The sequence below is a fragment of the Primulina eburnea genome, chromosome 4, assembly GCF_022965805.1.
Source record: "Primulina eburnea isolate SZY01 chromosome 4, ASM2296580v1, whole genome shotgun sequence".
Classification (NCBI taxonomy): domain Eukaryota; kingdom Viridiplantae; phylum Streptophyta; class Magnoliopsida; order Lamiales; family Gesneriaceae; genus Primulina; species Primulina eburnea.
The window spans coordinates 44,101,528-44,128,807 of record NC_133104.1 but is presented as its reverse complement, the minus strand read 5'-3'; the positions used below and the strand labels follow the sequence as shown (position 1 = coordinate 44,128,807).

The window sequence follows — 27,280 nt, the reverse complement described above, 5'->3', positions numbered from 1 at the left end:
CAATGACTCTTTTATTTTTGGTCTTATTTGATAATGAAAACAAACTGGTGGATTCTGTCATATACATTCTCTTCTTCACCGACGAAATAAATTGTAGTTTTTTTTATATAAAAAAAAAAAACTACTATAGAATCATATTTTAACAAGTTGGGAGTGAAGACAGTTTAGACCAAGTTAAGAAAGATTAAAAGTCCGAGGCAGATTTTGGTGTCGATTATATATCTATATGTATCTAAGTGTACATATATATGTATATATATTATTACTAATTATTTATATTTTTTCTTATATTAATAATAAATTCTTTAATCTCCGACTTTATTTCAAAATATTTTATTTTAGAATCGAAGTAATTTTATTATATTATGGCATATTTAAAGTGAAAAGATATAAATATGATATTTTTTTTATATGAGTTGATATAAATTAACAGATTTTTATTTTTATTTATGTTTAAATATTTTAATATAAAATTGAAAAATAGATTTGATAGATTTATTAATTTAAAAATAAAAATTTATTTTGTAATGATTGAAATATAAAAATTATATAAATGTAGCCGATCCAATAGATTACGGAGTTTGGCAAAACTCATCGGCCATGTAATACGTGGCCCGTTGCCATGAGCCATGATGGGAGAGGACTCAAACTTGGCATTTTTCTATACGACAATCTTGACACGTGGGACTCCATATCCCACATTTTATCCATCCATCGTTTCATCATGTCGGCAAAGTTTAATCATGTCAAATGTCTCAAAGTCGATAAATTTGGATTTTTAGACGCGTATATCCCATTCATGTGATTAATAAAATATTAAAATTAATAAATATATTATTTAAATTTTTTGATATAATGAATGTATTTAAAATTAATAAATATATTATTTAAATTTTTTGATATAATGAATGTATTTAATTATTATCTTAAAAAATTTACATAATTTGAGATCATATTGAAATTAGAATAACAATTCTGTGGTCAAATTGAGTTATGTATCTAATTTTTATTTTCAAATCTTTAAAACAAGCATATTTTTATTTTCAAATTTTGAACAAATTCTAATATTTTAAAATATATGTGTATTTGAAAAAACACCAAGAGATAAGAGTAAGAAGATTTTTATCAGTCATTTCGTGCACATGACAATATCTACGTAAATAATACCATTTTTTTGTTTTTTATTAAAAAAATCATAAAACTTGTAATTAAACAAATTCAAGAAAATCTTTGGGTTCATCTGTCTCCTTCTCCAAGTTTGCTGCCGACTGACTTCACTTGTTCTACTCTTGTTACAGGTTAAGTATATACTCTTTTAGTGATTCTTGCTGAGGATATCTTTCGAATGTGGAAAATGCAGATCATTTCATGGTTACTAGATTTATTTTTATCTTGCTGACTCAATCACCAAATCTGGGATCTTTGTGTTCCTTTCTCTAGATTTTTCAGAATTTGTTTCTGATCTAGTATGTGCGTTATTTTATCTTTATTTTGGGTTCTAGATCTCCATATACGTGGAGTTTTCGAGCTTTTTGCACACAAATCTTGATTAAATGAAAATGAACGCCCAGAAAGATGGAGTTTGACCGATGATCGAATCGAAAAGTTATGTATGAAATTGTCGATGGACAAAAGTTTCCACCTTTTTTCAGATTTGGGCGCGCTTACATCTTGATGATGTTGTTTTACGGCATCTGTGTGCTCCCTATGATTGATCTGTAACTTTGTGGTGTGTCTTGTTTCTTCAGAACTGAAAACCCGACGTTTAATCACTTACGAGCTTACCAGTTTGATTGGTTTCTGTTCTCTCAATATTGATTTTTTTTTTTCGTTTTGTTATTTTAAAAAGAAATTCTGTAACATTAATTTTGACTGTGTTTCTTGATTAGATATGGCATCTTGTGATGAACCTGAGATTGTTGAAAGGGGAGACAAGAAAGACGAAGAGAAAGGTGGATTTATCGACAAGGTTAAGGATTTCATCCATGACATTGGTGAGAAAATCGAGGAAACTATAGGATTTGGGAAGCCAACGGCTGATGTTACTGCCATTCATATACCTCACATCAATCTTGAAAAGGCAGATATAGTCATCGATGTTCTCGTGAAGAACCCGAATCCTATCCCGATCCCTCTCATTGACATAAACTACTTAATCGAGAGTGATGGAAGGAAATTGCTTTCGGGTTTGATTCCAGATGCTGGAACAATTCATGCACATGGTTCGGAGACAGTTAAGATACCTTTTTGTTTAATATATGATGATGTCAAAAACACTTATGCTGATATAAAGCCGGGAAGTATCATTCCTTATCGAATTAAGGTTGACCTCATAGTGGATGTGCCGGTTCTTGGAAGGCTTACATTGCCGCTTGAGAAGACCGGAGAGATCCCAATACCCTATAAACCAGATATTGATATTGAGAAGATCAATTTTGAGAAGTTTTCTTTTGAAGAAACCGTTGCAACTCTTCATTTGAAGTTGGAAAATAAGAATGATTTTGACTTGGGGCTTAATGATCTCGACTACGAGATTTGGCTATGTGATGTGAGCATCGGTAGTGCTGATCTTGTAAAATCTGCTAATATTGAAAAGAATGGAATCACCTCCATCGACATTCCCATTACTTTTAGGCCAAAGGATTGTGGTTCTGCTGTTTGGGACATGATTCGGGGAAGAGGAACTGGATATTCCATGAAAGGAAATATCAACGTGGACACTCCTTTTGGGCCAATGAAGTTACCAATTTCGAGGGAGGGTGGTACCACTCGTCTTAAGAAGAAGAAGGAAGATGGAGGTGATGATGATGATGATGATGAGGTATTGTAGGAGCAGTTCCTAGTTGTGCTGTGTGATTCTTTCATTCTCTCATTTGGTAATAAATGTCATTCACGTTTTAAGTCCTCTACGGCCTTGGCATTCTTTACGTGTATATAACCTGCAGTGAACTGAAAGGTTGAGCTCTTTTCTTTCATGGCTGAACTTCAACATATGTGAAAGACCGTAAAGAATGGATAATCTTCTTTAGTAGGCCTGCTCTTACCCTCCAACAATCAGTTGTATTACGTTTGTGAGGAGGTAGATAGGTCATGAAGGAAAATTCATTTGACTCTGAGGCAAACTTTTGATGTTTATAACAGTCTTAATTATGACCATTCTCCGTTTTCTGTGCTCATTTTGAGACATTTTGAGTGTGGTACGGGCAAGCAAACCTTCCACTTCTCTCTTCCATCCCGACACGCGTATCAAACTACCACCATGGTTCTTAAAAGTCGATTCTAGATTGTAAACTTTCTCAGTTATTAAGTCTTGTTCCGAGGTGGCTTTCCTGTTTCTTTTTTTATAATGTAATTGCATCATGATCTGAGATTACACTATATCATGATTCACGCATGCTCGGCACAAAGACATACATTATTTTGCACTCTTTGAAAATACCCTTCCTATTAATGCTCTAATGTGTTGATTCTTGTTTTACAGGAATGAGGATGATACTCACTGGTGGCTGGTGCTGGTTGCTTTTATCTTCTGTTACAAATAAAATAAATGTATCTGAATTTGAACTTAGGTATCCTTGTCCAGACTCAATGTAAGAAGATGAATTTGGTTACTTTGTTTTTCCATCAATATATGGTTGAGGATTTGTGGAGGACCACAGTTTCTTGAAATGTTTTGAATTAGAGAAAGGTATTATTAATGAGTGATTTGAAGTTTTGAGCAGGTAAATACATCTATAATCATCAAATCTATTTTGATTCAAGTTTTGCATTTTGTGATTTCTATACCGAACACAACGTCCATATCTAATCCATTTATTTCAAATTTTACATCAAAGTATAGTCGATATTTTTTTTTATTTTACATATCTTAATTCTTGTTTTTTATTTAATATTTTTTTACAAATTTAACAATATAATCATGAGTAATATTTATATTATATTATTATTAAATGTAAATGATAATATTTAAATTTATAATTATAAATTAATAAATAATAACATAAAACTATTATATTATTTATAATTTATTAAATCAAATCATTCCTTAATTATTTATAATTAATATAAATAAATATTAGTAAAATCAATAATTAAATATTTATTTATAAAATTAAATGACTAATTATAATTAATTTTTATGTTTAAATATTTAATTATATAAAATTAAATAAATATTAAATTATTATTTATACATTATATATAATTATTTAAAAAATTATATTAAAAAATAAAAATAAATAAAATGATTTCACCAAATTTGGCGCAGGGCATTAGGAAACGGGACGCTGCCCAAAATAAATTCAAGTGTATTCTTAAAATATGCACGTAATTTGGTTCCTCGTTTGGTCATCGGTGATTTGGTGGTGAGATTTTTCCCAATTTCATAAATAAATAAATTTTAAAAAAAAAACTGCACAAATCAATTTTTTTTTTCCACTTACATGAAGAAAAAAAATATTTTTCAATGTTTCTGGTGTGATTATGATCAATTTTCTGTAGCTCAACCCAACGAATTGGTTTATTACCCGAGACATCATTTAAAAAGACCTTGCAAAATTGTTGTGCCGACCGTATGACAAAGACAAACCCTCCAATGCTTCAATTAAAAGGAAAAATATAGTTCAAAAAATATTTTTGTCATAGAGAAAACAATGGAGAGATGAAATGAAAGAAACCACCATCAACATTGTAACAAAATATATACCGCCTGCTCATAATTTCTCTCCCCTTTAGTCCAACAAAAGTGAAATCAAAAGTGGCCAATTTACAAACAAAAACCACGTCACATCCCTAACCATTTCCAGATTGTTTCTACTACGTAAAGATTACACTCGTAATCAAGCTGGTTGTGGATCAGCAACCTGAGGCGATGCATCTTCATTCAACACGGCTAATTTCGAAAATTATTATATGAGAAGAAAATAAGTAGAGGGAGAAGGGTAGGGAGAGATTTTCATCATAAGATAAGGAGTCCTTATCTTCTCAAGGAGCCACACGACTTGAAGCTGGGTGGAGCAAAAATGGAGGAAGATGATGCTCTAGTACTGCCAGTAACTCTGTCCTCTGGCCCGGCTCGTCTAGTACCGCCCCTCCAAGTCTTCTTGCAGCTTCCACCAACTGCCCGCGATGCTTTTGTGATAATAGACGACCTCCGGCCTTGATGCACTCCCTGTACAAAGGCATGTATGCTATCGCCACCCTCAAGGGGCCAGGTAAATCACTTAAACAGATTGGAGATTCGCCCCATTTCAAAATTTGAACCAAGTTTGAGAAATGTACTTCTCCTTGTCTCAGTCCATCCAAGAAAGCTGCCTCTGACCAGTACTCTTGAAGAAAATCCCTGAGCTCGGGGGCAACAGGCTCATCTTCAGATCTGGCGATTGTGTCAGCAACAGCATAAGTAGCAGCCGGATCCCGTAAAAAGTCTGAATGGAGGAGAAACGCTACCCCATCAAGAGAGCCACCACTTCTTTCACCTGCCGCCTTCAGAATTTCGATGCTGAGGGCAGCAAGAATGTGCTGGGGAACGTGGGGCAGAAGATATGCCGCAGCCTCGACTTGACTGCTTGATGTGGCAGCTGTGAGGGCGAGGCACAGTTCCATGTCTCGGCAACCCCTTTGAACAAACCACTGAACAACTGGTATGCAACCCCTCTCAGCAGCTCGCATCAGAGGACCCAAGAAAGCCATAGCATTACCCTCCTCCACTAGACACTCCATTGTACCGATTTTACCATAATGTGAAGCGAAACCCAATGCCAGATCAACATCCACATCCAAGCTGTTTCTTTGAGCAATCTAGCACCCAAAGTGAACCAAAATACATTAATAAGAGTATTAAACGAAGTTATCAGGTTCAAAACTTACAAGTGCAAGTTTCCAGAAGAATATAAGACACGGGATTGCTCAAAATTGAATGAATGTGCAAAGAAAGTTAAGTCAACAGCAGCATCAGAACATGTAATAGCATGGAAAAAACACAATTATCAAGTCAAAAGGGACAGAATTTGCAAAAACATCCAGGATTGTCGCTAACTGTCCATGGAAACAAATACCACAGCCTGAGTAACATTCAACCAACACCAGGGAAATAGAAAAATAAAACAAGTCAACCAAGAAACAAACTTCAGAATTCCGACAATGAACAAAGCATAAACAAATAAAGTCCAGCTACTTCAGGGAAAGGTTTGTTGTTTTGCTAATTGTTCTAGTGTTGTTTTGCTAATTGTTCTAGTGCCTGATGGCATCTAACCTAAGCCGTTGGTTTTGCCAGAGAATGTTTACAAGCTTAAAATTCATAGATATCAATATGTAATGGCCAAGATGAGACCTTAAGTAGTGATGTGTGGTATGAACCATCATTTAACTTATAGACTCGCCCGAAAGAAAAGCACAATAGAGTAAAGCATTGCCTGCCACTAAACGTCTAAATGTCTCTATTTCTTTCCTAGCAAGTTTCATGATGTAATCCATACCACAAATTCAAAGCCAGAGTAAATGACACGTTGATCTTGGCGATATCTTGTATGGTTTATTGTATTTGGTCTGCTAGGAACAGAATGTATTTGATGGTTTAATGCCATGTATTGAGTCTCTCTTCGTTAAAATTAAGTTGCATTTATTTAGGGACGTGTATTACTTATAAACTCATGACTCATCTTGCAGACTTAGTTGTGTAGCCTGCCATTGACTTGCGCTGTCCTGGGTTGAAAACTATTAGTACATTGCTTATGATCTATGAAATTAATTTTACTGATTAGGAAAAAAAATTGTAGCCTATACATTTGCAACAATCTAAGGACAATAGCTGACAAACAAAACGAAGGACCAGGGATTAGATAACAGATGTAGGGAAGTGTATCATCTGGTGCGTGAGGACTGCGGAGGAGGGGAATGGGGGGTTTGGGGTGAAGAAGCATCACTGAAAGGATAAAATATTGTAGAATAATATGGAAAAGATTGTGTAACAATTTTACCAATTAGTTGTTATTTGATAGGATTGTCAAATATTGTAAACATGGTAGGATGATATTCTGATTTTGGTTGGATGATATTCAGTCTTCTAATTTTGTGGGATTAGATTAGCTCGTACAATATAAGATGTAATTGTATCTATGAAATAACACATCAGTTATCTATCTCCAAAAGCCATGTTCATTTCTGCAAAGATGCTAAAGGAATTTAAGTACAAGCTTTAAAAAGGGGTCATATGAGCTACTGATTTCAGGACTTGCAAAGATAAATGGCTAAAGTAACAACATTAATGAAATGGAGAAAGGAAAAAGGGTGGAAAATGAAAGTAAAATCAGAATTCAATGAAAGGATAGACATCAAGCAGCACACCAAATTGACCAAAAAAATTTGTAATGTGGCAATACTGAAACCGCCAATGGCATGCTCATAAAATGAAAAAGAGATTATAATAGTTCACCAAATCATTGCTTAACAGCAATAAAATGTGATTACCTGCAATAAAATGCGAACAAGCTCTGTGCTCCCAAATCGTGAGGCCTCCAGAAAACATTGATTAACATTGTCTGCGCCCCCCTCAACCAGCATACCCAACAGTCCTTGGATTGCTGTTGCAGATAAACCTGATGACCAACCAGGATCAAATGAACTAGAAAAAAGCGTAAGTGGGAAGCAAGCTGCATCAAATGCCTCTGTAAAATCTTTTCCAGTGAGATGGTTGCCAGTAATATCTAAAAATGTCTTAAAAGCAGACAACTGGAGCTGGATTCCGACAGCAGAGGGATGACCCACTCTATCCCTATTACTCTGGCAACGAGAATGGAAGCTTATACATTTAAGAGCCCACTCAGTAAATTTCTGAACCTTGGCACCAGCTTCAGCCTTCAAAACTTCATCTCCATTGCATTCCTGCAGCCTTTCATGCAACCTAGTAGAACAGTACACTAAAACTCTCAAAACATGCAAAACATGTGAAAATTACAAGGACTGCAAAGAAAATGAAATATAACAACATTCACATTTTGTTTTCATCGTACGGACTACAAAAGCTCCATTGGTTCTTCAAACTAACACTTTCAAATTTCAAATTTCTGTTTAGTGATGCACGATGCTAACAAAAGTAACAAGTGGTCCCCTCTCATCACCATTTGTTTCCCTAAGAGAAGGTTAAAACCCATACATGATTAAGTGACCTGCACATTAGAGGTATCAATATAAAAAGGTAGGTCCCGGCCAATTTAGTTTTCACCTTTTTAGTACAGAGGGTCATATTTCATGCTCTACTCGATCAGAACAGCCCATTGAGTAAAAGAAATCTTAACTTAGAACGAAAGCAAAAGGGACTCTTTCAAAGAGTTTCTCTCAAGGGAATTTTGCTTGCGAAGATCTCTGTAATAACTCCCAAATGCAAAATTATTTTACATATTTGGCTTCTAAATTTAACATCCCAATTGTGAGAGGGAGATCCAGGTAGAATTCAGCAAAGTCGCCTAATATAGCATGAAAGGAAAACAAAAGAAATCCTCCAGCTGTAAAAAGAACAGTATTTCACTAGTTTGATGAGAGAAAAAACAAGTCATCTTGTTTGAGCATGTAAAAGTAGCAAATCTGCGAACCTCTGTGCCATCACATTAACAGTATCCGCCAGGCTCATTGTTTGACTCTGACAAGCAGTTACACACGAAGCAAGAAATGAGGTCCTAAGAGCAGCTCGAGTGAAATCATATGCCCCATTAGCTATGATCTTCCTAATTAATCCAGTAATTCCATCCAATTCTTGGTGTGTGCTCAAAAACCAGATTGAATCCAAGGAAATGCAGAGTGCATCATTAAGTGTCTGAAAATCTGCCAACAAGATCAGACTCTCAGCAAGCTCCCAATCGTGAGCACTCACAGCCCCCTGAAACAACCGGCCTAGCTCAATTCTATCTACTCGACTGAGCTTTCTCTCGTTTTTCCCGTGATCGCGTTCAGAAGCAGCCAGCCTGGATTTAAGTTTCTCCGCACCGAAAGTACAAACACTTGTACTCAAATCTCCCTTCATTACAAGTGGCGCTTCTCTAGAGAAAATTACATTGTTGGGGCTACCTACCCCACTTTTATCTGAGCTAAAACCAACAATATCAGTACCATATTCACCCTCGTCACTCAGACTTGACTTCTCAGCATCAGCGGTTTCAATTTCCATTTCCATCAAGTCGTCATCGGAACACTGACGTTGTTCGATATTTACTTCACCCTCTGTATCCAAGGATCGGCTGCCTATTTCACTTCCGATGTCACTTTCTCTACCAACCACAAAAACCTTCTTTGCTTCCATAGGCAAGGTAACAAGGGAGACCTCAGTCCCAGACCTTCTAAACCTTATCCAACACACTCAGAACAACCCATTGAGTAAAAGAAATCTTAAGTTAGAACGAAAGCAAAAAGGGGCTCTTTCAAAGAGTTTCTCTCAGGGGAATTTTGCTTGGGAAGATCTCTGTAATCATTCCCAAATGCAAAATTCTTTTACATATTTGGCCTCTAAATTTAATATTCCAATTGTGAGAGGGAGATCCAGGTAGAATTCAGCTACAAATTTTGTAGACATCGGCCAACCATCAACAAAACCCTACGATCATTATAGCATCTCAATCAATAATAAAACTCCTCAAACGCCAAAAAACTGATAATCAATCGATATACATAAGGCGGAATAAATGTCACACAGAGTACAATTTTTCACAAAAATGCAGAAAATGTTGAAGGATAGAAAAAAAATGGAATGTAGGGAAAGAAAGACCGACCTGAATAATTATCAGTGGGGGGAGAGAGAGCTTGTGGTTGCCTTTCTTTTCTACTTGTGGACAACGATGCACTCAGCTCTTTTGTTTTATATTGATTTTTGGCCACCGAAAATAAAACAATTTTGATATATAAAATAAGAACATATGATCAATAAATTCCCGTCTCGATTTTGAAATGTGTAACACAAAAAATATTTTTGTACTTACTAGGTCTATGTATGTTTTTCGGGATGAAATTTGGTATAAATATTAAAAATCTGAAACAAATATATGATATTTCAGAATTAAATATTTTAGAACTGATACTAATATATGATTTTTGAATACTCAAATATATATAACTAATATTGATATTAACGACATGTCTATTTCAGATTAAAAAAAATTGGTACAAAACCTTGAAAAACTGTTATTAATATATGATATTCAGTACTAAATTTTTCATATCTTACAATAATATATGAATTCCTAATAGTCAAACATATATAACAAATTTTGGTATTAATGACATGTTTTTTAAGGATTAAAATTTGGTACAAAATATTGAAAATATAGTAGTCATAAATGATATTGAGTATTAAATGTTTTCAGATCTGACACTAATGTATGTATTTTGAGTACTCGAACATGTATAATAAATTTTGGTATAAATTACACATGTTTTTTTTTAAATTATGAAAATTGGTATAAAACATTAAAAATGTAATACTAATATATGATATTCATGTATATTATTTCAGATCGAATGCTGATATATGATATTTGAGTATACAAACAAGTGTAGAAATATATTAAAATTAATATATTTGTTCCAATTTATACTTAAATATTTATTTTTTGTACCAAATCTAAAACATTTGTCGTGCAATGTCATATATATGTTACATATTTTCACTATTATGTACTGAAATTCATTTAAAAAAATAATTGCAAGCTCAGAGAGTGCATAAACAATTTTTTTGTGAATCAGAGACCGGGGAGAAAGTTTTGGTCTGCCAAAAAAACACATTTTATTATGCCGCTAGAATTTAAAAGCAGACCTCCCTAAAATAAATAATAACAATGATGATATTCAATATACATACACACATATACATACACACATTGCATATTAGGTCATAACAAAACAATTATAAAATGAGTTCATATAACAATTACGTGATTTTATTAGTACGACTTATAAAAGATTTCAAACTTATATTTTTTTTCAAGAGATGCTTCCACCAAAGTCCAAAATCCAGAGTTAACTTTTACATATTAAAAATGTGACTCTAATGCACATGACATTTTGCTCTGCATAATTCTTATTTTTTAATAATCATATTCGACATCATTTTGACATGCACCGACTCAAACACTCACGACTATATAATAAATTATTATAATAATTATTTCATATTCGTTTTCGCTTTACAAAAGTCATTAACACAAATTTTTTTCAATATCATCTTATTAACATTGAATATTTTTTCTTTCCAAGCCATCATTTTATTGAGTATTAAAAGATTAATATTATTATCAATGATTTATTTTTTCATCTTTGAGATAAAAAAAAAAACTAAAAACTCGAACATAAAATCAATCGTCAATATTCGACTCGATTTTATTTGTTTGAATCTCGACGGTTTTTCATAATGTAATAAGATTTATTCATATAACACATGAGGATCTAAAAAGAATAATTGACTCCAACATATATAGTGAGATTGAGAGTTTCGTGCCAACCGAAAGTTTCACTGTGGATGCCAGATCGCATAGAACACAAAGAGCTAACTGTTCATGACTACAAACTCCTTCAACAATCGCCAGAATTGTACTGTTAAAGAAGATGGAGAGAACTAAATGTCAACGTTGGGTTGGATATGAAAAGTGGCTTGAAATTAGAGGATGTTTCTGCTAATATAAAGTTCATTCAATGATCAAATAATTCATTAGTCATGGTTTGTTTGTTCTATATATATCCTTAACTGAAAGGGACATTCAATACATCCAAATTAGTTCAATGACATTAAATCAAGACAAAAATTTGTGTGAAACGGTTTTATAAGTCGTATTTTGTGAAACGAATATCTTATTTGGGTCATCCATGAAAAATCATTACTTTTTATACTAAGAGTATTACTTTTTATCGTGAATATCGATATTGTTGACCCGTTTCACAGATAAAGATTTGCGAGACCGTCTCACAAGAGACCTACTCTTAAATTAATTAGTCATGAATCAACCAATAATTAATCACACAAAACTTAAATAAAAACACACACGTGAGATGATCTCATTGACCAATTTTCTGAGATAAATATTCTATTTGGGTCGCTCGTGAAATTTTTTATGCAAAAAGTATACTTATTATTATAAATACGAGCAGAGTTGATTCATCTTACGAATAAAGATCCATGAGATCGTCTTACGAGAAACATAATTTTGACTTAAATTAATGGCTTTCAAGAAAAACCAACTTAACCACACCGAATTAGCTAGACGGAAAATGAACTTTTATGAGAGCAGAGTTGAAAACATAACATTAGATTTGTTTTAAAAAATTATTTATTAAAACAAACCCAATTAATCCATAGGAAACTTTAATTGCTATCGAAAAAAAGAATAAAGATGTATATAATTAGCACCCATTATTGTAAAAAGAAAAAAGAAAAAAAAATGACCCACATGTCGCGAAAGTTTCGAAAGAATATGTTTCTTTATGCTTTTGGGCAGTATTTTATATTCTTCTACCCAAAAGATATTCCATCGAGTAATACAAAGTGAATTTTTTTTATAAGTTTTAATTAGTGTTTTATTCCTAAAATAAATATGAATAAAGTTCATTTGGCTACATCAGAAGAGTTGATCATGGGATTTTCTTAAGAGATGTATATTCAACTAAATCTAGTTCAATTGAATTTCCATTGCTTGTGAGTTTATATGAAATTAAAGTGAGTTTGATCTGAATAACTATATATTTTTAAAAGTGTATTTTTTTTTAAATATTGTTTGATTTCAAAAGTTGTTATAAAAAATACTTAAATAAATATTTTTCTAGAAGTCAGAATCTATGACATACTACTTCTGCTTCTCCTTTTATTTAAAAATAAAAACAAATCGTTTTTTGTTGGGGTGTAATAATTATCCACGTTATGAGGCCAATCAAACCATGATGGTTGGTCTGGTGTATGATATATAATATTTGAGTTGCATCATAATATCATTTATAATTTGATAAACCGACAATCGTTCGTTTCTACAATTTTAACACATAAATTTTTTTAAATAAAAATAAAAACACTTTTAAATATCGAACTTAAAATATTTTTATATATCACAGTTTCAATACCCGAACTCTTCTCAAATTTAAGATAATAGTAATTAATATAAATCCTCATTTCCCCACTAAAAGGCAAAAGTTTTCTTAAAAAAAAAAACTGGTTTATATGCGTAAAAATAATAATTTAACAGAGCACTTTCAAAATTCGCCATACAGCTGCTGCTTAATATACCCTACGGACGTCTAGATCCCTCCACACACGCAACAATCTCTCCATCCCTTTGACTGACAAAAATCCGGAGTTTTCTTTTGTTCTTATAGGCGATCTGATCATCTATTTGGGTGATTTTTGTTCTATTGATTGAAATCATTGGATTTCAGTTGAGAAATCAGCTAATATGGATGAAGAGTACGATGTGATTGTGTTGGGGACGGGTCTCAAAGAATGCATCCTCAGCGGCCTCTTGTCCGTCGATGGTCTTAAGGTTTCATTTATTTTCCCTTTCTTTGATTTATTTGAAGCTCCATTTTCCCCATTTTCGTTGTTCCCCTCTTATATGATATGTACATCTGGATTTTTTCAGATTAAATCTGATTCTCTGTCCAATGAGTGATTTTTTGTGGGTAATTTTTGAAATGGATCTAGTGTTCATGTCAAATGATCTGATCGATTATGAATGCTTTCAATTTGTTGACCTATTAAATGCCTTGAGTTAAAGATTTTTGTTGAAATAATTGGCACGATGAGGCCAGGAGTCAAATCCATTTCCTATGTGTGTTTTACTCGGGCCACGCTATTGGTAGTCGTTTGATTGTATTTCTTAATGCATTTTTACTTCTGTTATATTCCTTCAAATGGACACTAAATTGATATTTCATCCAAACAATTGCAAAAAATTCCTGACAGAATATGAGGACTCAAACCCTGAGGAATAGGCTAGTAGGTGCTATAATTTTGACATTGGCGGCAGTTATGTGAATCTGATAGGCTTTGGGAAATGAGGGGATTGGTTCATCGCGTTCGGATTTGGATTTAACATCATATGCCAGTGGTATCTGATAATTTCCAGTGTCTTGAGAATAGTTGTGTTTATAGGTGGCTGCATGTCTTTGCTCATCATGCAAGTATAGTTCGGCTATTTTATTTATCAAATTAACTAATACTGTTAATGAGCGTATTTCACATTTCTACAGAGGGGTAAAGACGACTTGTTATATTAACTTCTTTAAAGCATTGACTTGTTGAACTTGAATTCTCAATATACTTATAGTATTCAAAATTTTCACTTTATTTGGATGCTTCTTCCCTTCATACCCACCTATATTCTTGTCACCTGTGCTGGAAGTTCGGAAACTATGTTGAAAAACTTAACCAAATGCTTTGTTCATGACTTCATGTTGGATTGAATTTGAAATCCACCTCAATTACTCAAAAAGCATAGTTGTCAAGGCGCTAGGCGACGTCAAGGCGACGAGCCACTGCCTAGCGTCCGAACGCCTAGGCGACAAAAGGCGATCGCCTAGCCACGAGGCGATAATAGAATACGTATCGACAGGGGTTGATAATAGAATACGTATCGACATGCAAAACTAGGCTTTTTTTTTTAAATAAATTACTTATGGGCTGAAATTTGTTATGGGCTTATTTAGTTGGGCTTTGGGTCATTAAAAAATAAAGGAGAAGCCTGCTTATGTGATGCGCACAGGCTGCTGCAAAGAGGCGATTCGCTTGGAACGCCCATCGCCTGGAGAAAGGCGGTTTCAAGGCGCTAAAGGCGCTCGCCCAGCCATGCACGTCGCCTGGTTGTCAACTAAGGCGCTGAAGCTCCCGCCTTTGACAACTATGTCAAAAAGTAACTATTTGGGACTTGAAATGCATTATCAATTGGATTTTCTAAATAAACAAAGGATTTATCATTATGGATTTGAAATCTCTAGCTTTAAATCCATCAATCTAAATGCAACCTGATGCAATTGAGGGGCCAATACCTTACTGCGCCCGAGTTTGAAGGAACAAATAATAGTATACTGCACGCTCTGATGCTTTTGTTAAAATGAAATAGGTGTTACCAAATATGTTGATGGATTTTCTCACAATAATTTCAAAAAACTATTTGGCTCTAAAATGGTTTAGAGATACTAATTGGTGTATCTTCCATGTTGCTCAAGTGATGCCGTGCATGATCTATTTAATTTTTTCTCTTTGTAAAACTTACTTAGTTTGAAAAGTTGTTAGGGTCCAAGTATATTTTGCATTTTCGTACAAAAGTAAAAAACTAAAAGCCAAAAAAATTCTCAATATGCTATAGACCATTGATAAGCATTGACATACATGCATGATACATTATGCACTTATGTATTCATGACTACCTGTTAAATCTTATAATTCCCTCCCTCTCTAGTTCGTCTATAAATATCGAAACTATGTAATGTAGATTTAAGTTTCGTAGATTTCTCGCCAATTATTCATCATCACTGCAGTGCCTTTGAATATTTATTTCATTCTTATTGGGCTTGACTTTGTTATGCCTTTCGAATTAGGTTCTACACATGGATCGAAACGATTATTATGGTGGAGAATCAACCTCTCTCAATCTCATTCAGGTATTATTATATTTTGTTCTGGCCAGAGAACCTATGCCAACAAACTTCTCCATTACGCCTTCAAGAATTTGAATGGAATTCTCATTTTCAATCATCATTATTATTGGTTTTTTTATGCAGCTATGGAAGAGGTTTAGAGGGAGTGATAAACCACCGGCTCACTTGGGTCCCAGCAGAGATTATAATGTTGACATGATCCCTAAGGTTTTTATTATTTGTGTCTTGTTGGACGTCGTTTTGAAGATTTTGTTCCTTTAACTTTCTAGCGATAATGCCACTATGAGTCTTTCATTTTCTCAGTACATTATGGCAAATGGTGAACTTGTGCGAGTCCTAATTCACACCGATGTTACTAAATACTTGTATTTCAAAGCTGTGGATGGCAGTTTTGTGTACAATAAGGGGAAGGTATAAACAGATTTTTTTTTGCTTAATTCTTTCTCACAAGTTTATGTTATTAAGATTTTCTAGAATTGTTGATTCTGGCTGGATTTTGATGTAAATTTAATGTAACAGATTCACAAGGTGCCTGCAACTGATGTGGAGGCCCTCAAGTCGCCACTTATGGGCATCTTTGAGAAACGACGTGCACGAAAACTGTTCATTTATGCCCAGTGTTACAAGGAAGATGATCCTAAAACACATGAAGGGATTGATTTGACTAGAGTTTCGACTAGGGAGTTTATTGCGTACGGCCAATGTCTTTACATATATGTTATTTGTTATCACTCCAGGAATTTTTACCTGAAGAGACACACACATACATGTGTGTGTGTGTGTGTTTTGTCCATCTTATATTTCAAGGTTCCTTTTGTTTGGTATGTGATAAGATTCCGTATGGACCTGAGTGGAGTCTGGCAAGATACATTCTTATGTCATCTTTTGAGCTCACTAGGCTGGCTCATATAATTTGTACACTTTAAACAAAAAGTTGCAGTGGGAGTATCGAGAAGTTTAGTATCAAAGGTTTAAAATAAATAAGGTGGATCGAGATGTTATACTTTACAGTGTTGCACACTAGTGATTATGTTATGCTTATCCAAAACAGTAAATGAGGTCAAGTTTATTCTCAAGGAACCCTTTGCTCTGTATTTGAATTTGTCAAGATTCAAACACGAGAGTTTCTCTGCAGTGTTATCTCACTGATGCTGAATGCATTTCCACAAGTTTGTTTATGTCTTGTGCTTGGTGGGATCTTTTAGTGTTAATCTTTCCACGGACATTTTCCCTTTAAGCATTATGAAGAACCTGCCTTCGTAGCATGATTAATATCCTTATTGTGAGAAGGAAGAAAGATATTTTAACTTACTTTTGAACTGATGCATATTTCCTCGATTCTTTATGTTTATTTAACCATTCTGGTTACCAATGAATATGTATATACTCAGTTCTTTAAAACTTGGAATACGTTCAAGTTGTTCTGAGGCGAATATATTGGCCTTCTGACAGCAAGTATGGTCTCGATGATAACACTGTGGATGTAATTGGTCACGCATTGGCTCTTCACAGAGATGATCGCTACTTGGATGAACCAGCATTGGATACTGTGAAAAGGATGAAGGTAATTCTCACGTGGACCTCAAGAAAGTTCAGTTCCACTTTCTTTTTCTTGTGCTCTTAAAAGGTAATTGAACGTGGGACTTCTAATGTCCCTTTCTGAACTATCTGGTTGTGTTAAAGCTTTATGAGGAGTCTTTGGCGCGCTTTGCTGGAGGATCACCATACATCTATCCATTATATGGCCTAGGAGAGCTTCCGCAGGTTTACCACTTTATTCAGGGTTCATGCACCGATATTTTTCTTATTAAAAGTGCAATTGGTTGTGGATGATGAGATCTTCACTTTGTCTTTTATCCTAGGAAAAGATTATTCCCTTTTGCATCTGCCTCTTATCTTATTTTCTTCTCTCAGATATTCTGTCTCATGTTAGCTTCTTTCTCTGCTACTTAATATTTCCAGGCATTTGCCCGCCTTAGTGCTGTATATGGTGGGACCTATATGCTGAATAAGCCCGAATGCAAGGTAGTTTACTTAATATATTTCTCTCTTCTGCACTCCACTCGTGGCTCTGGTCTATGACCCCATTCCAAAAGAGTCAACATCCATAGGAATCTATTGTGTACATATATGGGAATGATGAAAGAAAATGATACTGAAATATGTTTATGTGATGTTTCACTAAAGATCGACTCAGTTGCAATTTTACTCTCTAACTACCAAATTGTGCTTGCATGCTTTTATCTTTCCCGTTATTCTATTGATAGAAAATCTTCAAAATGAATACATTTCTGGGTGAAAACTTTCGCTTGGAAATATACCAGCATGAATTTGTTGTTTTTAAAAGTTTGGGCTAGAATTGTTGGATGGTACATACACTGAACTTGTAATTTATCTATGGTAGTTTTTGATGACATACGTCATAGAACAAGACTTTTGATGTTTTACAGTTAAGCATTTACCTTCTTTTGGTGAGAAATTCCATTTAACATACCATTATAACGTGGTAGTTTCCAGAACTAGTGGTACTGGTGTGGTCACAAAATGTGTTACATTAGTTTAGTTTTCTTTTTACATTTTTTCCAATTGGTCTTTCTTTTGTTTCTTCTATTTTTTGTTAAATTGGTGGTTATATGTTTTCTTAATTGCAGCTACAATTTACTTTTTTGTTAGTATCCTGCTTATCATTGAGTATGATATTGTCGCTCCAGTTTTTATACCTTTAGCTACTGTGTGTTGCATTTCTTCTTGGTTTTCTTGTTTTTTGGTTATTGAATGTGATTTAATGTTGTGACTACTGACTTTCAATTGGTCAAATGTCAGGTAGAGTTTAATGAGGAAGGCCAGGTGATTGGAGTTACATCCGAAGGAGAAACAGCCAAGTGCAAGAAGGTTGTATGCGATCCTTCCTACCTTCCTAATAAGGTAATCCTCTTCCTGATTGAGTTGGTCCTAATAAGGTAATTCTCTTCCTGAATTCGAGCTGTACCAGCTTCAATTTGTACTGATCTCGTGCTGAACCTCTGCATGTAATTTTCTAGCATTTTACCCTTTTGAAGTACTCAGTTATTTATATCTAGATACACTTTTAACATCTAAAAATAGTTTTTCCTGGAAAGCAATCATTTTGGGAGTCTTAAAAGCAAATACTTTCTGTTTTTAATTTATCTAGAAATGATATAAATGATAAATAGGTCAAAAGCCTTATTTGAAAGCTTATGTTTCTGAAGTAACAATTGATAGAATAGACTATAGATTAACATTTTTGGCTCTCTATTTATTATTTTACCAAAACTTTTCCCCCTTTTGGCTATCTGTTTATTTCATACATCTGTTTTTCTTCTTTAATTATTTTAAATATTCTAGTATTCTTTATCATCAAAATTAATTTTCATGTCAGTTTGCTTTATAATTTATAATGTTTACTGAATTAGTATCCATTATTTAAATTTAACCATTTAATATATTTAATATATTTCTAACTCTTTTTATTTAATTATGAAGAAACTTATTTAGAAATTAATATTATGCTAATTTGAACAATTAAAAATTTTGTATATTAAATATTGATATTAATTACACATTTGTCTTTTCCGAGAAAATCGTTACAAAACGTTTAAAATATGATACTGATAGACTATCAACTATTTCAGATCTGATACAAAAAATAAGATTTAACGTATAAATCTAGAACAACTTTTTTTGTTAAAAAAATTGCTATACATGTTTGGTCAGTTTGCTATAAAAAATACAATGTACCATTATACATGTAGTCATAGGTTAGGAAAGCCAAATCTTGTTTCAAACATAATTTTATTGATATACATGTACCATTATGACATAATATAATGAGGCTTTTACAGGTGAGGAAGGTTGGAAAGGTTGCCAGAGCTATAGCTATCATGAGTCACCCCATCCCGAATACCAATGATTCTCATTCATCGCAGGTTATTCTCCCTCAGAAGCAGTTGGGCCGGAGATCAGATATGTAAGCAACTTTACGCATGTGTACATATTAAGATTTTTGGTTTTCTAGAGTAATTGTACCTGTGAGGTCATGTAATAATTAATATGTTTCTTATTGCGGGAAAATGTGTTTTTTTTGTGAGCTGAGTTTTTTCTGTTGTCATGTGTGATTCACTGTAACAATAATTGTGTCGTGTTAAGGCACTCTCAGAGACTCAGACAGAATTTGCTGATTTTTCATTAGAAGAAAAATAGATGTCTGGTGTGCATGTCTGTTTGTTTGTGGGTGGTAGGTGGAGTGGTCCTCAGTTCTTTGTGGATTAGGTCTGTGGGAATTGGTCACAGGAGGAGTTTTCTTGGTTTCAAGGGCGAAGTTCTGTAGTAATATTTCAGTGTGATAATGCGGTCAGTTGTCACAGTGTTTTAATGCTGTTGTATGTGGTTGATATGTTATTATGGTGTTAGTTCATGGTAAAATATCGAAGTAGTGATCCGTTTGGAGGGAATCCTCAAGACTGAAAAATGACGTCTGTATTTGTTTTGCTGAAATTGTGCATTTTTAATAGATGTCATCCACAAAGCATGATTGTCGATCTCATAGTTATTAAATGTAGAAAGGCAGAGGGGTGTGGGGAAGCCCAATCTAATACCTAGATGTGACCTCTTTCTGATGTGTCTCACTTAAAAGGGTAAAGGCAGTTTTCACAATATTTTGTATACATTAAAGTTATAATGTGACGTGATAGTGATTCATATTAATTTACTTGTGACTACTTGTTCTCTCTTGTTGTTCACTTGTTTGAAAAGTACAATCAAATGTTGCATGATATAATCATCTTCACCTATATATATTTTAGAATATTATACCCAAGTGTAAACGCCTAGACCACAGGTCACTAGTGCACCTTGTTCTTTAGCAACAAGTGAAGAAGTTATTAAAGCATGGGTGCGAAATATGTTTCTTTTTTCTGCTTAATGTTTCTATTAGGCACCGCAATGAAAAGGTTGTATGGGTTGGTATTTATTGTACAATGTTTGATTTGTTCTCATTAAGGTTTAAAGTACTAGTTGGTCTAGAGCATTGTAATTATTCGACCGTTGAATTAGGAGGTTATAAAATTATCGCAAAGAAGTGATGGTCGATGAATGCGGGAAGCTAATGGTTGCAATGAGTCTTTTATTAATGCAAATTTGGATCTAAACCACAACCAGTGTATCTCCTATAATTTGCTGGGTCAACGTAAAGATGACTTTTTGAAAGCTATTTATTTAACGGTTGTGCAAGTGATAATTTTTTATGACATAAATCCAATCTTTCCTACTTTTTTTTCCTTGGAATTTTGATTTCCTGTGTTTTCTGCTTATATACTTGACTGACTTTTAAAAATAAACTTCACACTTTGGGATAATTTGCAGTCTAGCTGTTTCACTTACAAGTTTTCGGTTTTAATGTTTTACTATAGTAATTAGTTGCCAACACTTAGGTTAGATTATGCATTTACGATAAGATGTTACTTTTTGGTCTACAGGTATTTGTTTTGTTGCTCTTACTCGCACAACGTTGCTCCAAAAGGGAAATATATTGCGTTTGTGTCGACAGAAGCAGAAACCGATCACCCTGAGACTGAACTGAAGCCCGGTATTGATCTTCTTGGACCCGTGGATGAGATTTTCTTCGACACCTATGACAGATATGAACCAGTCAATGAGCCTTCTCTGGATAATTGCTTTATATCTACGGTAGGTTTCTAGCAAATTTTGTTCCTGTTCAAGTGCTTGATATAATATTTATTTTTCTTGTTTGTACACTAATTCAACTCTATGTGACAGAGTTATGATGCCACGACTCATTTTGAGTCCACGGTCGTGGATGTCCTGAATATGTATACCTTGATCACTGGAAAGGTGAGACTTGAAATTCCCTACTTCAGTATTTAACTCTAATGTTAGCTTTTTAGTGCTAATTTTAACTTTATAAACAGTCTCGTAGAAATTTTGTTCCCTGTTAGAGAAGTTTATGTTTTATGTTAAAGCACTAGCCGCAACGATACTGTACTATTGTACTGAAGCTGGTGCTTGATACCAATTCTCTTCTGGATATTACGACGCACATTAAAATCTGTGAACACCACTACCTGTCTGATTTAAAAGCAGTAGAATCATTTTATCATCCTCTTGCTGCAAGGTTAGCATGTCTGGTGGAACCCATTTAAAATATATTAAAAAATTTGGTAATCATGACGTTAGTTCCTAGATCGACTCCACTAAACCGTTGTCTCCTTTCTGGGATGAACAAAAGGGAAAGTTTCTTCTGAGAAGAATGATACCGCTTCATACTGTCTTGGATTCGAGTTCTTGTGTGGGTTGTTTTGGTAGATAGAAATGGTGATTGATTTCTTTCATATCCTCTTACAGGTTCTTGATCTTAATGTGGACTTGAGTGCTGCAAGTGCTGCAGAAGAGTGAGAAAACTGTTGTTTGTACTTGCACTTTTGTGTGCTAAATTATTCCCCCTAAGCAAAAGCCTGTGATGAAACTCAGTTTTAAATGTTATTGACCTGAATGTTTTTGTTGGTAATTCTTGCTATCTGTAACTCAAAACATTTGTTCTGGTTGCCTTGTTTTCTAGCAAGCCCCTAACTTTGAGATTATTTTAGATTTTAAAATCAATTAAAATAAAATTTATTTTAAAATTTTGTCGTTTACTTTTATAACATATAACCAAATATCTTGGTCTTCTGAGAAAACAAAAAGATTCGCATAACAAAAATATGTTACTTCCACGAATGATACTAATGAAGCAATTTAACTCAAATTTCTTAAATATTAACGATAAGAGCAAGAAGCCCCCGTAAAAATATTTTTTTATAACACGTCTGCTATTCCTAATTTGCTATCACTAAAAATCTTGTTTTAATGTACAGCAAAGCATATAGAAGTTCATCGTGAAGAAATTGATTGCATGCTTGCGCTTTTCCTTACAGTAGGCTACGTTTGGTTGGAGGATAGAGTAAACTAATGATTAGTACGTAAATGATAAAGAAAATGATTGTGACAGGATTGTAATATATGGTGTAAAATAATATTATGTTTGGTACGATTTTTAAGTGTAGGATAATTTTGAATTTTTTGATGAAAAGACCAATTTGCCCTTCCCTTTTTTGAGCAACTGGCGCCGATCTTGTTTAGATCGGCGACAGTTTCTTACAAACCGTCGCTATCAGCGACGGTTTATGAAAAAACTGTCGCTATTAGCGACGGATTTGTTCAAACCGTCGTTATTTGCGACAGATTTTTATAGCAACGGTTTTTGAGAAACCGTCGCCGATCTTGTTAAGATCGGCGACAGTTTCTTGCAAACCGTCGCTATTAGCGACGGTTTATGAAAAAACTGTCGCTATTAGCGACGGATTTTTTTACAAACCGTCGCTAACCGGTTGGCCGGTGGTCGGCCGCGATAGGCGATCCGTCGGTGGTCGGCCGGCGGCGGTCGTGGTGGTAAGTGGTGGTGAGTTTGAATTTAGGAGAAGGGTACAATTGGAAAAATAGGAGGTATTAAGAGTGGGATAAGTTATCACACCTAAATTATCAGTATTATTTGTCCAACAAATTGTAGCTACAGTGCGGGCTTCTTCCTATTATCACGGGACCTCTGATTTGATAAAAATCCAACCAAATAGGTGATTAGCCGGGCTAAAATAATCTATCCCGGCTAATCACTCGAACCAAACGCAGCTCAATAGTATAAATTTATGATGTCATTTTTTAATATTAATATTTTCTTCAAAAATGGAAGGGAAAAAAAAAAAAGATGCACCGAGGATTTTGTTTCCTATTTTGACGTATTTCAGTTAAATATTTTTCTTCCTTCCTCCATATCCGTCGAGAAGAAAAATATGTGATTTTCAAAGATTGGCTTTAACTTTTTGACAACAAAGGAAATAAATACAGTTAATTTTCCATAATTTTTGGACATGTAACGATGATGGCAAATCGCATCATTAATTTGAATAGAAGATTTCATTCGGCACTTTGTCTGAATTAATAATATCTGAAAACATATATAAGATAATCGATTAAAGACAACGCTAGCTTCTAGCAATCCACAAAAGAAATTAAGCAGCAAGTAGTCAAAAAATTCTAAACAAACTCTCTTTCCCAAAGATATAAATCCACCAGTTAAATAGTACACAGCAAATTAAATACTACAAGCACACCAAACAATCACAGTATAGCTTCAGACAGGCACAACGATTAGTTCACATGCATATAAATGTATTGAATCAAGAGAGTTTCAAAAGCGTACTGAGTCTCGCTCGGATTCTAAATCAAACAGGATTAACAAGTTTCAGGCAGTACTGTTACGAATGAAACTCACCTTTAGGTAAAGGCCCTTTTCTCCTTCCATGAACTCGCAGATGCAAGTATCTCCCACTACAATGTTGTTCTCGCGGAGAAGGAATTTCCACTCCCTAGTGTACCGTATCCGGCCATCAGACCATCTTCTGTAATTGGCATGAAACTCTCTCCCATGCGGATCGACCAGTAGCATCTTTGGTTTTGGTAGATCAAGTTTGTATTCCTCCACCAAGGGTAAAGGGATAAACTGCCAATAATCCCATATGTAAGAATATATGAGTAAGTTATATATTAATGACATTGTATTCATATATAATGTTGTGATTTGTCATATTCGTTGCGTCAAACTTACCAAATCATTAGTTCGTTTTGCTCGAACTTGGACAACAAAATGAGGATTGGCTGGTTGTTTAGCCAATCCCTTCTCAAATATCTCAATACCACTGTATTTCGGATATAAGGGTGTCGGAATTATGCTTTTCCTTTTCCTTTTAGCGCTACCGACTGCAGCTATATATAAAGTAGAAGCATTGTAAAGATGTTTAACATTGTAAGAAACTCAAAAAAACCAGGCCAAATTCTTCAAGAAATGAGAGAGGTAGAACTTGCCTTTTTTAACTTGCTCCACTTCTATTTCTTGATTAGGCAAGTAATCAGCATCTTCTGTTTCATCATCTTCACCCTCGCTTTCTTTAGATAAATCTTCTTGTCTCTTCGACGCACGATCATCGTCATCTTTGCTCTCTTCAGATAAATCTTCTTGTCTCTTTAATGCACGATGCACCTCCTCACGATCATCCTCCTCATCTTCTGTCTCGTCATCAAAATCCAATGACACAAAAGCGCCAGCTCCTTTGGTTTGGCGTCCATTTGGCCCTAGCACTTTGATGTCGAACAAATCTTCTTCATAATAGTCTAATACCAAACTATAACCACGCATGATCTTGTTATCCTTAACAAACTTTTCCCAACCATTTTTGAAATACCATTTCTCTCCAACTTGTGCTGTCTTTACAAGCCACAAGTTGAGGTATCGGTCTCGAAAGAATATCTTCTTTGGCCAATAGATCCTCCAATCCAATGCATGAAGGATAATGGAATTAACTATCACATGACAAAACTTAAATTAGCCACTTTGCTAGATCAATATTGAAAAAGAAAAATTCACTGTGATTTAAAATACATGCAAATTAAACATACAAGTTTCAGGTATTTTTTATTTTGGCTCACATTATAGTTCTATACTTTTTCACAAGAAAACATTGCCAGCATTAGTGAACTACTTGTGGTACAGTAACTAGTTTTTGGTGACTTCCATTTTATTTTTGGAAATAGGCAAGAACTAACTGCAATTGTTTTGTACAATATTTGCTGTCTAAGTACTACTATATATATTCTCCAATCTTTTTGAACAAGTTCAATTGGTTTTACAACATTTGGATATTAACACAGTAGGCATGCATTAATTTGTTTCCATTAGTTTCGTCGCGTCGTTTTAGTTCATAACCACCAAGCCACATAATATACCTTCATACAGTTTATGGTACATAGATGCAAAATAATTAGTTTACCTGTGTTGCTATATATTTCCCGAGGGGGCGAGTGATAAACTCACTCTAAACATATTACTAGAAAATGAGAATTTATCCAATGCAAGAAATTAATTAATCCATTTACACAAAAGATCATAAATTAATCATGATGAACAATTAAGAAGCTACATATACTAATGCTGTAACATTATTTCTTTATGCAAATCAAAGCGATGAAATAAATCAAATTAAACCAGATCTTATTTTAAGGTTAAACCATCGATATATATCGCAGCAAGCACGTATATATGTTTCATCAATTATCTATATTCTTATTCTTTTAAGTATGAGACTACTATAATAACTACCAATTTTGGTCCAAAAAATATGCCAAATTTCTTCCCCAAAAATACTCTTATAATGAAAATAAAAATGTAAATATATCATTTCATGGAAAGAAATTATTCCAATGTTGTTACATTTTATACGAAAATATTTATAAATAAAGTTACTCTTGACTTTTAATGTAATTACACCCTGTAATTTTAACAACTGTTTTTGAAAAACCATCGCTAATAATGTAGCGTAAGTTTTAACAAATCAGGAATGACTTCAACGACGGTTTAATGAAAACCGTCGCTAAATTAAAATATAGTTACACAAAAACCGTCGCAAAAATAGCTATGTTTGCCCAAAAACCGTTACAAAAATAGCATAGCCAATGGAATTTAAAAAAAAAAAACCGTCGCAAAAAATATCATAGCCATTCATCCTCCTTTTCTGTTGCAAATTAGCGACTGTTTTTTTTAAAAAAAATTCCACGGCAATCTTAGTGAAGGTTTATGACGATGGTTATTGAGATCGCTTTGAAAACCTTGGCTATCATTAGTTCGCAATTTGTTTTTCACGTTGCATGTGGCCGTAGCTAATGTTCCCGAATAGTTGCATCATACCACCCACAAAATCCTCGAATGATAAGATTGTACATTTTTAATCCCTATCGATCTAATATTTCATCGTTTAATTCATCCGGGTAAATGCTAAATGAATTAAAAAGATTCAATTATAAGTTCTCTCAATCAACCAAATAATATTAGAAAAAAAAATAAATAAATAAATAAAAGGATCTAGAAAATGGGAGAAAACAACCATCTCAGTTCCACCACTTTTGGATAAGAAGAGCTTGTAGACGCCTGTTTCAGTGTTCATCGTGCGCTATATTCACTGGTCGATCCCTCAAGTCTAAAGAAAAGATTGAGGTCCAAATCAGAAAAATAAAAAACCGGCCAGTTGCTTGAGAATCTGGGCTCACCAAAAAGATCAGCGCCACGAATTTTCTCTGCGTTTTGTGTTATTCAAATCTTGAATGGGGGCTGTTCTTTGCATGGTAGAAAGCTGGCTGTAGGGTTTGGGTTGGTGGCTGGCTATATATTGCTGTTGAGACCGAATGACACATGTCAACCTTGTCCGTTGTCAGAAAATATCAGCCCATTTCAATTTTATATATATATATATATATATATATATATATATATATATATATATATGAAATTATATAGCTGGCAGAATAATATATATTTAGTATCGAGTTAATTATTAACACTTGTCAATTTATTTGAAATGATAAAATCTAAGTTTATACGCCAAGAAATCTTGAAAAACAATCTTTATAAAATTGTGGTTTTCATTACGCAATTCTAAATTAAACAAAAAATTTATTTTAATATTGAGTAATCTAATGTTGGAATATGAAATAAACCCAATAAATGATTCTAATTATATATCCATATAATATTAGCTTA

The 27,280-nt window shown here is 33.9% G+C and overlaps 4 protein-coding genes across 7 annotated transcripts; 2 read left to right on the top strand and 2 right to left on the bottom strand.

The window, feature by feature from the left end:
• Positions 1-1,139: 1,139 nt before the first annotated feature.
• LOC140829397 (desiccation-related protein At2g46140) lies at positions 1,140-3,669 on the top strand. Of its 3 annotated transcripts, none has more exons than XM_073192595.1 (3): positions 1,140-1,298; positions 1,890-2,821; positions 3,482-3,669. In XM_073192595.1, the coding sequence occupies exons 2-3, from the start codon at positions 1,892-1,894 to the stop codon at positions 3,485-3,487; spliced, it is 936 nt and encodes a 311-aa protein (XP_073048696.1). In that variant the 5' UTR covers positions 1,140-1,298; positions 1,890-1,891; the 3' UTR covers positions 3,488-3,669. The 3 variants fall into 3 exon arrangements, with proteins under 3 accessions (XP_073048696.1, XP_073048698.1, XP_073048697.1); XM_073192597.1 differs by lacking the exon at positions 1,140-1,298 and adding an exon at positions 1,349-1,371; XM_073192596.1 differs by lacking the exon at positions 1,140-1,298 and adding an exon at positions 1,358-1,466.
• A 929-nt stretch (positions 3,670-4,598) lies between these two features.
• On the bottom strand, positions 4,599-9,826 carry LOC140829396 (ankyrin repeat protein SKIP35-like). 2 transcript variants are annotated; one of them, XM_073192594.1, is made up of 4 exons: positions 9,759-9,826; positions 8,589-9,583; positions 7,468-7,900; positions 4,599-5,799 (listed from the first exon to the last, which is right to left on the bottom strand). In XM_073192594.1, exons 2-4 carry the CDS (start codon positions 9,290-9,292, stop codon positions 4,984-4,986), a joined length of 1,953 nt encoding a protein of 650 aa, XP_073048695.1. In that variant the 5' UTR covers positions 9,293-9,583; positions 9,759-9,826; the 3' UTR covers positions 4,599-4,983. The 2 variants fall into 2 exon arrangements, with proteins under 2 accessions (XP_073048695.1, XP_073048694.1); XM_073192593.1 differs by lacking the exon at positions 9,759-9,826 and having other exon boundaries at positions 8,589-9,748.
• A 3,384-nt stretch (positions 9,827-13,210) lies between these two features.
• LOC140829395 (guanosine nucleotide diphosphate dissociation inhibitor 2-like) lies at positions 13,211-22,217 on the top strand. The gene is made up of 13 exons (XM_073192592.1): positions 13,211-13,505; positions 15,562-15,624; positions 15,745-15,828; positions 15,925-16,032; positions 16,141-16,313; positions 17,074-17,185; positions 17,305-17,385; positions 17,584-17,646; positions 18,445-18,546; positions 19,485-19,609; positions 21,117-21,327; positions 21,418-21,492; positions 22,003-22,217. The coding sequence occupies exons 1-13, from the start codon at positions 13,419-13,421 to the stop codon at positions 22,051-22,053; spliced, it is 1,335 nt and encodes a 444-aa protein (XP_073048693.1). The 5' UTR covers positions 13,211-13,418; the 3' UTR covers positions 22,054-22,217.
• A 1,703-nt stretch (positions 22,218-23,920) lies between these two features.
• Positions 23,921-25,495, bottom strand: LOC140830345 (uncharacterized). Its single transcript, XM_073193615.1, has 4 exons — positions 25,474-25,495; positions 24,556-25,050; positions 24,299-24,456; positions 23,921-24,193 (listed from the first exon to the last, which is right to left on the bottom strand). Exons 1-4 carry the CDS (start codon positions 25,493-25,495, stop codon positions 23,936-23,938), a joined length of 933 nt encoding a protein of 310 aa, XP_073049716.1. The 3' UTR covers positions 23,921-23,935.
• Between the last annotated feature and the right edge of the window lie 1,785 nt (positions 25,496-27,280).

Coding starts and splice junctions, on each gene's coding strand:
- LOC140829397 (XM_073192595.1), top strand. CDS start 1,892: ATGGCATCTTGTGATGAACCTGAGATTGTTGAAAGGGGAGACAAGAAA.
- LOC140830345 (XM_073193615.1), bottom strand. CDS start 25,495: ATGTACCATAAACTGTATGAAG. Junction 25,051..25,473: donor GTACCATAAACTGTATGAAG/GTATATTATGTG, acceptor GTCATGTGATAG/TTAATTCCATTATCCTTCAT. Junction 24,457..24,555: donor AGTGGAGCAAGTTAAAAAAG/GCAAGTTCTACC, acceptor CTTTATATATAG/CTGCAGTCGGTAGCGCTAAA.
- LOC140829395 (XM_073192592.1), top strand. CDS start 13,419: ATGGATGAAGAGTACGATGTGATTGTGTTGGGGACGGGTCTCAAAGAA. Junction 15,829..15,924: donor ATGTTGACATGATCCCTAAG/GTTTTTATTATT, acceptor TCATTTTCTCAG/TACATTATGGCAAATGGTGA. Junction 18,547..19,484: donor CTTCCTACCTTCCTAATAAG/GTAATCCTCTTC, acceptor AGGCTTTTACAG/GTGAGGAAGGTTGGAAAGGT.
- LOC140829396 (XM_073192594.1), bottom strand. CDS start 9,292: ATGGAAGCAAAGAAGGTTTTTGTGGTTGGTAGAGAAAGTGACATCGGA. Junction 7,901..8,588: donor GTTAATGTGATGGCACAGAG/GTTCGCAGATTT, acceptor CTGTTCTACTAG/GTTGCATGAAAGGCTGCAGG. Junction 5,800..7,467: donor TTGTTCGCATTTTATTGCAG/GTAATCACATTT, acceptor TTTGGGTGCTAG/ATTGCTCAAAGAAACAGCTT.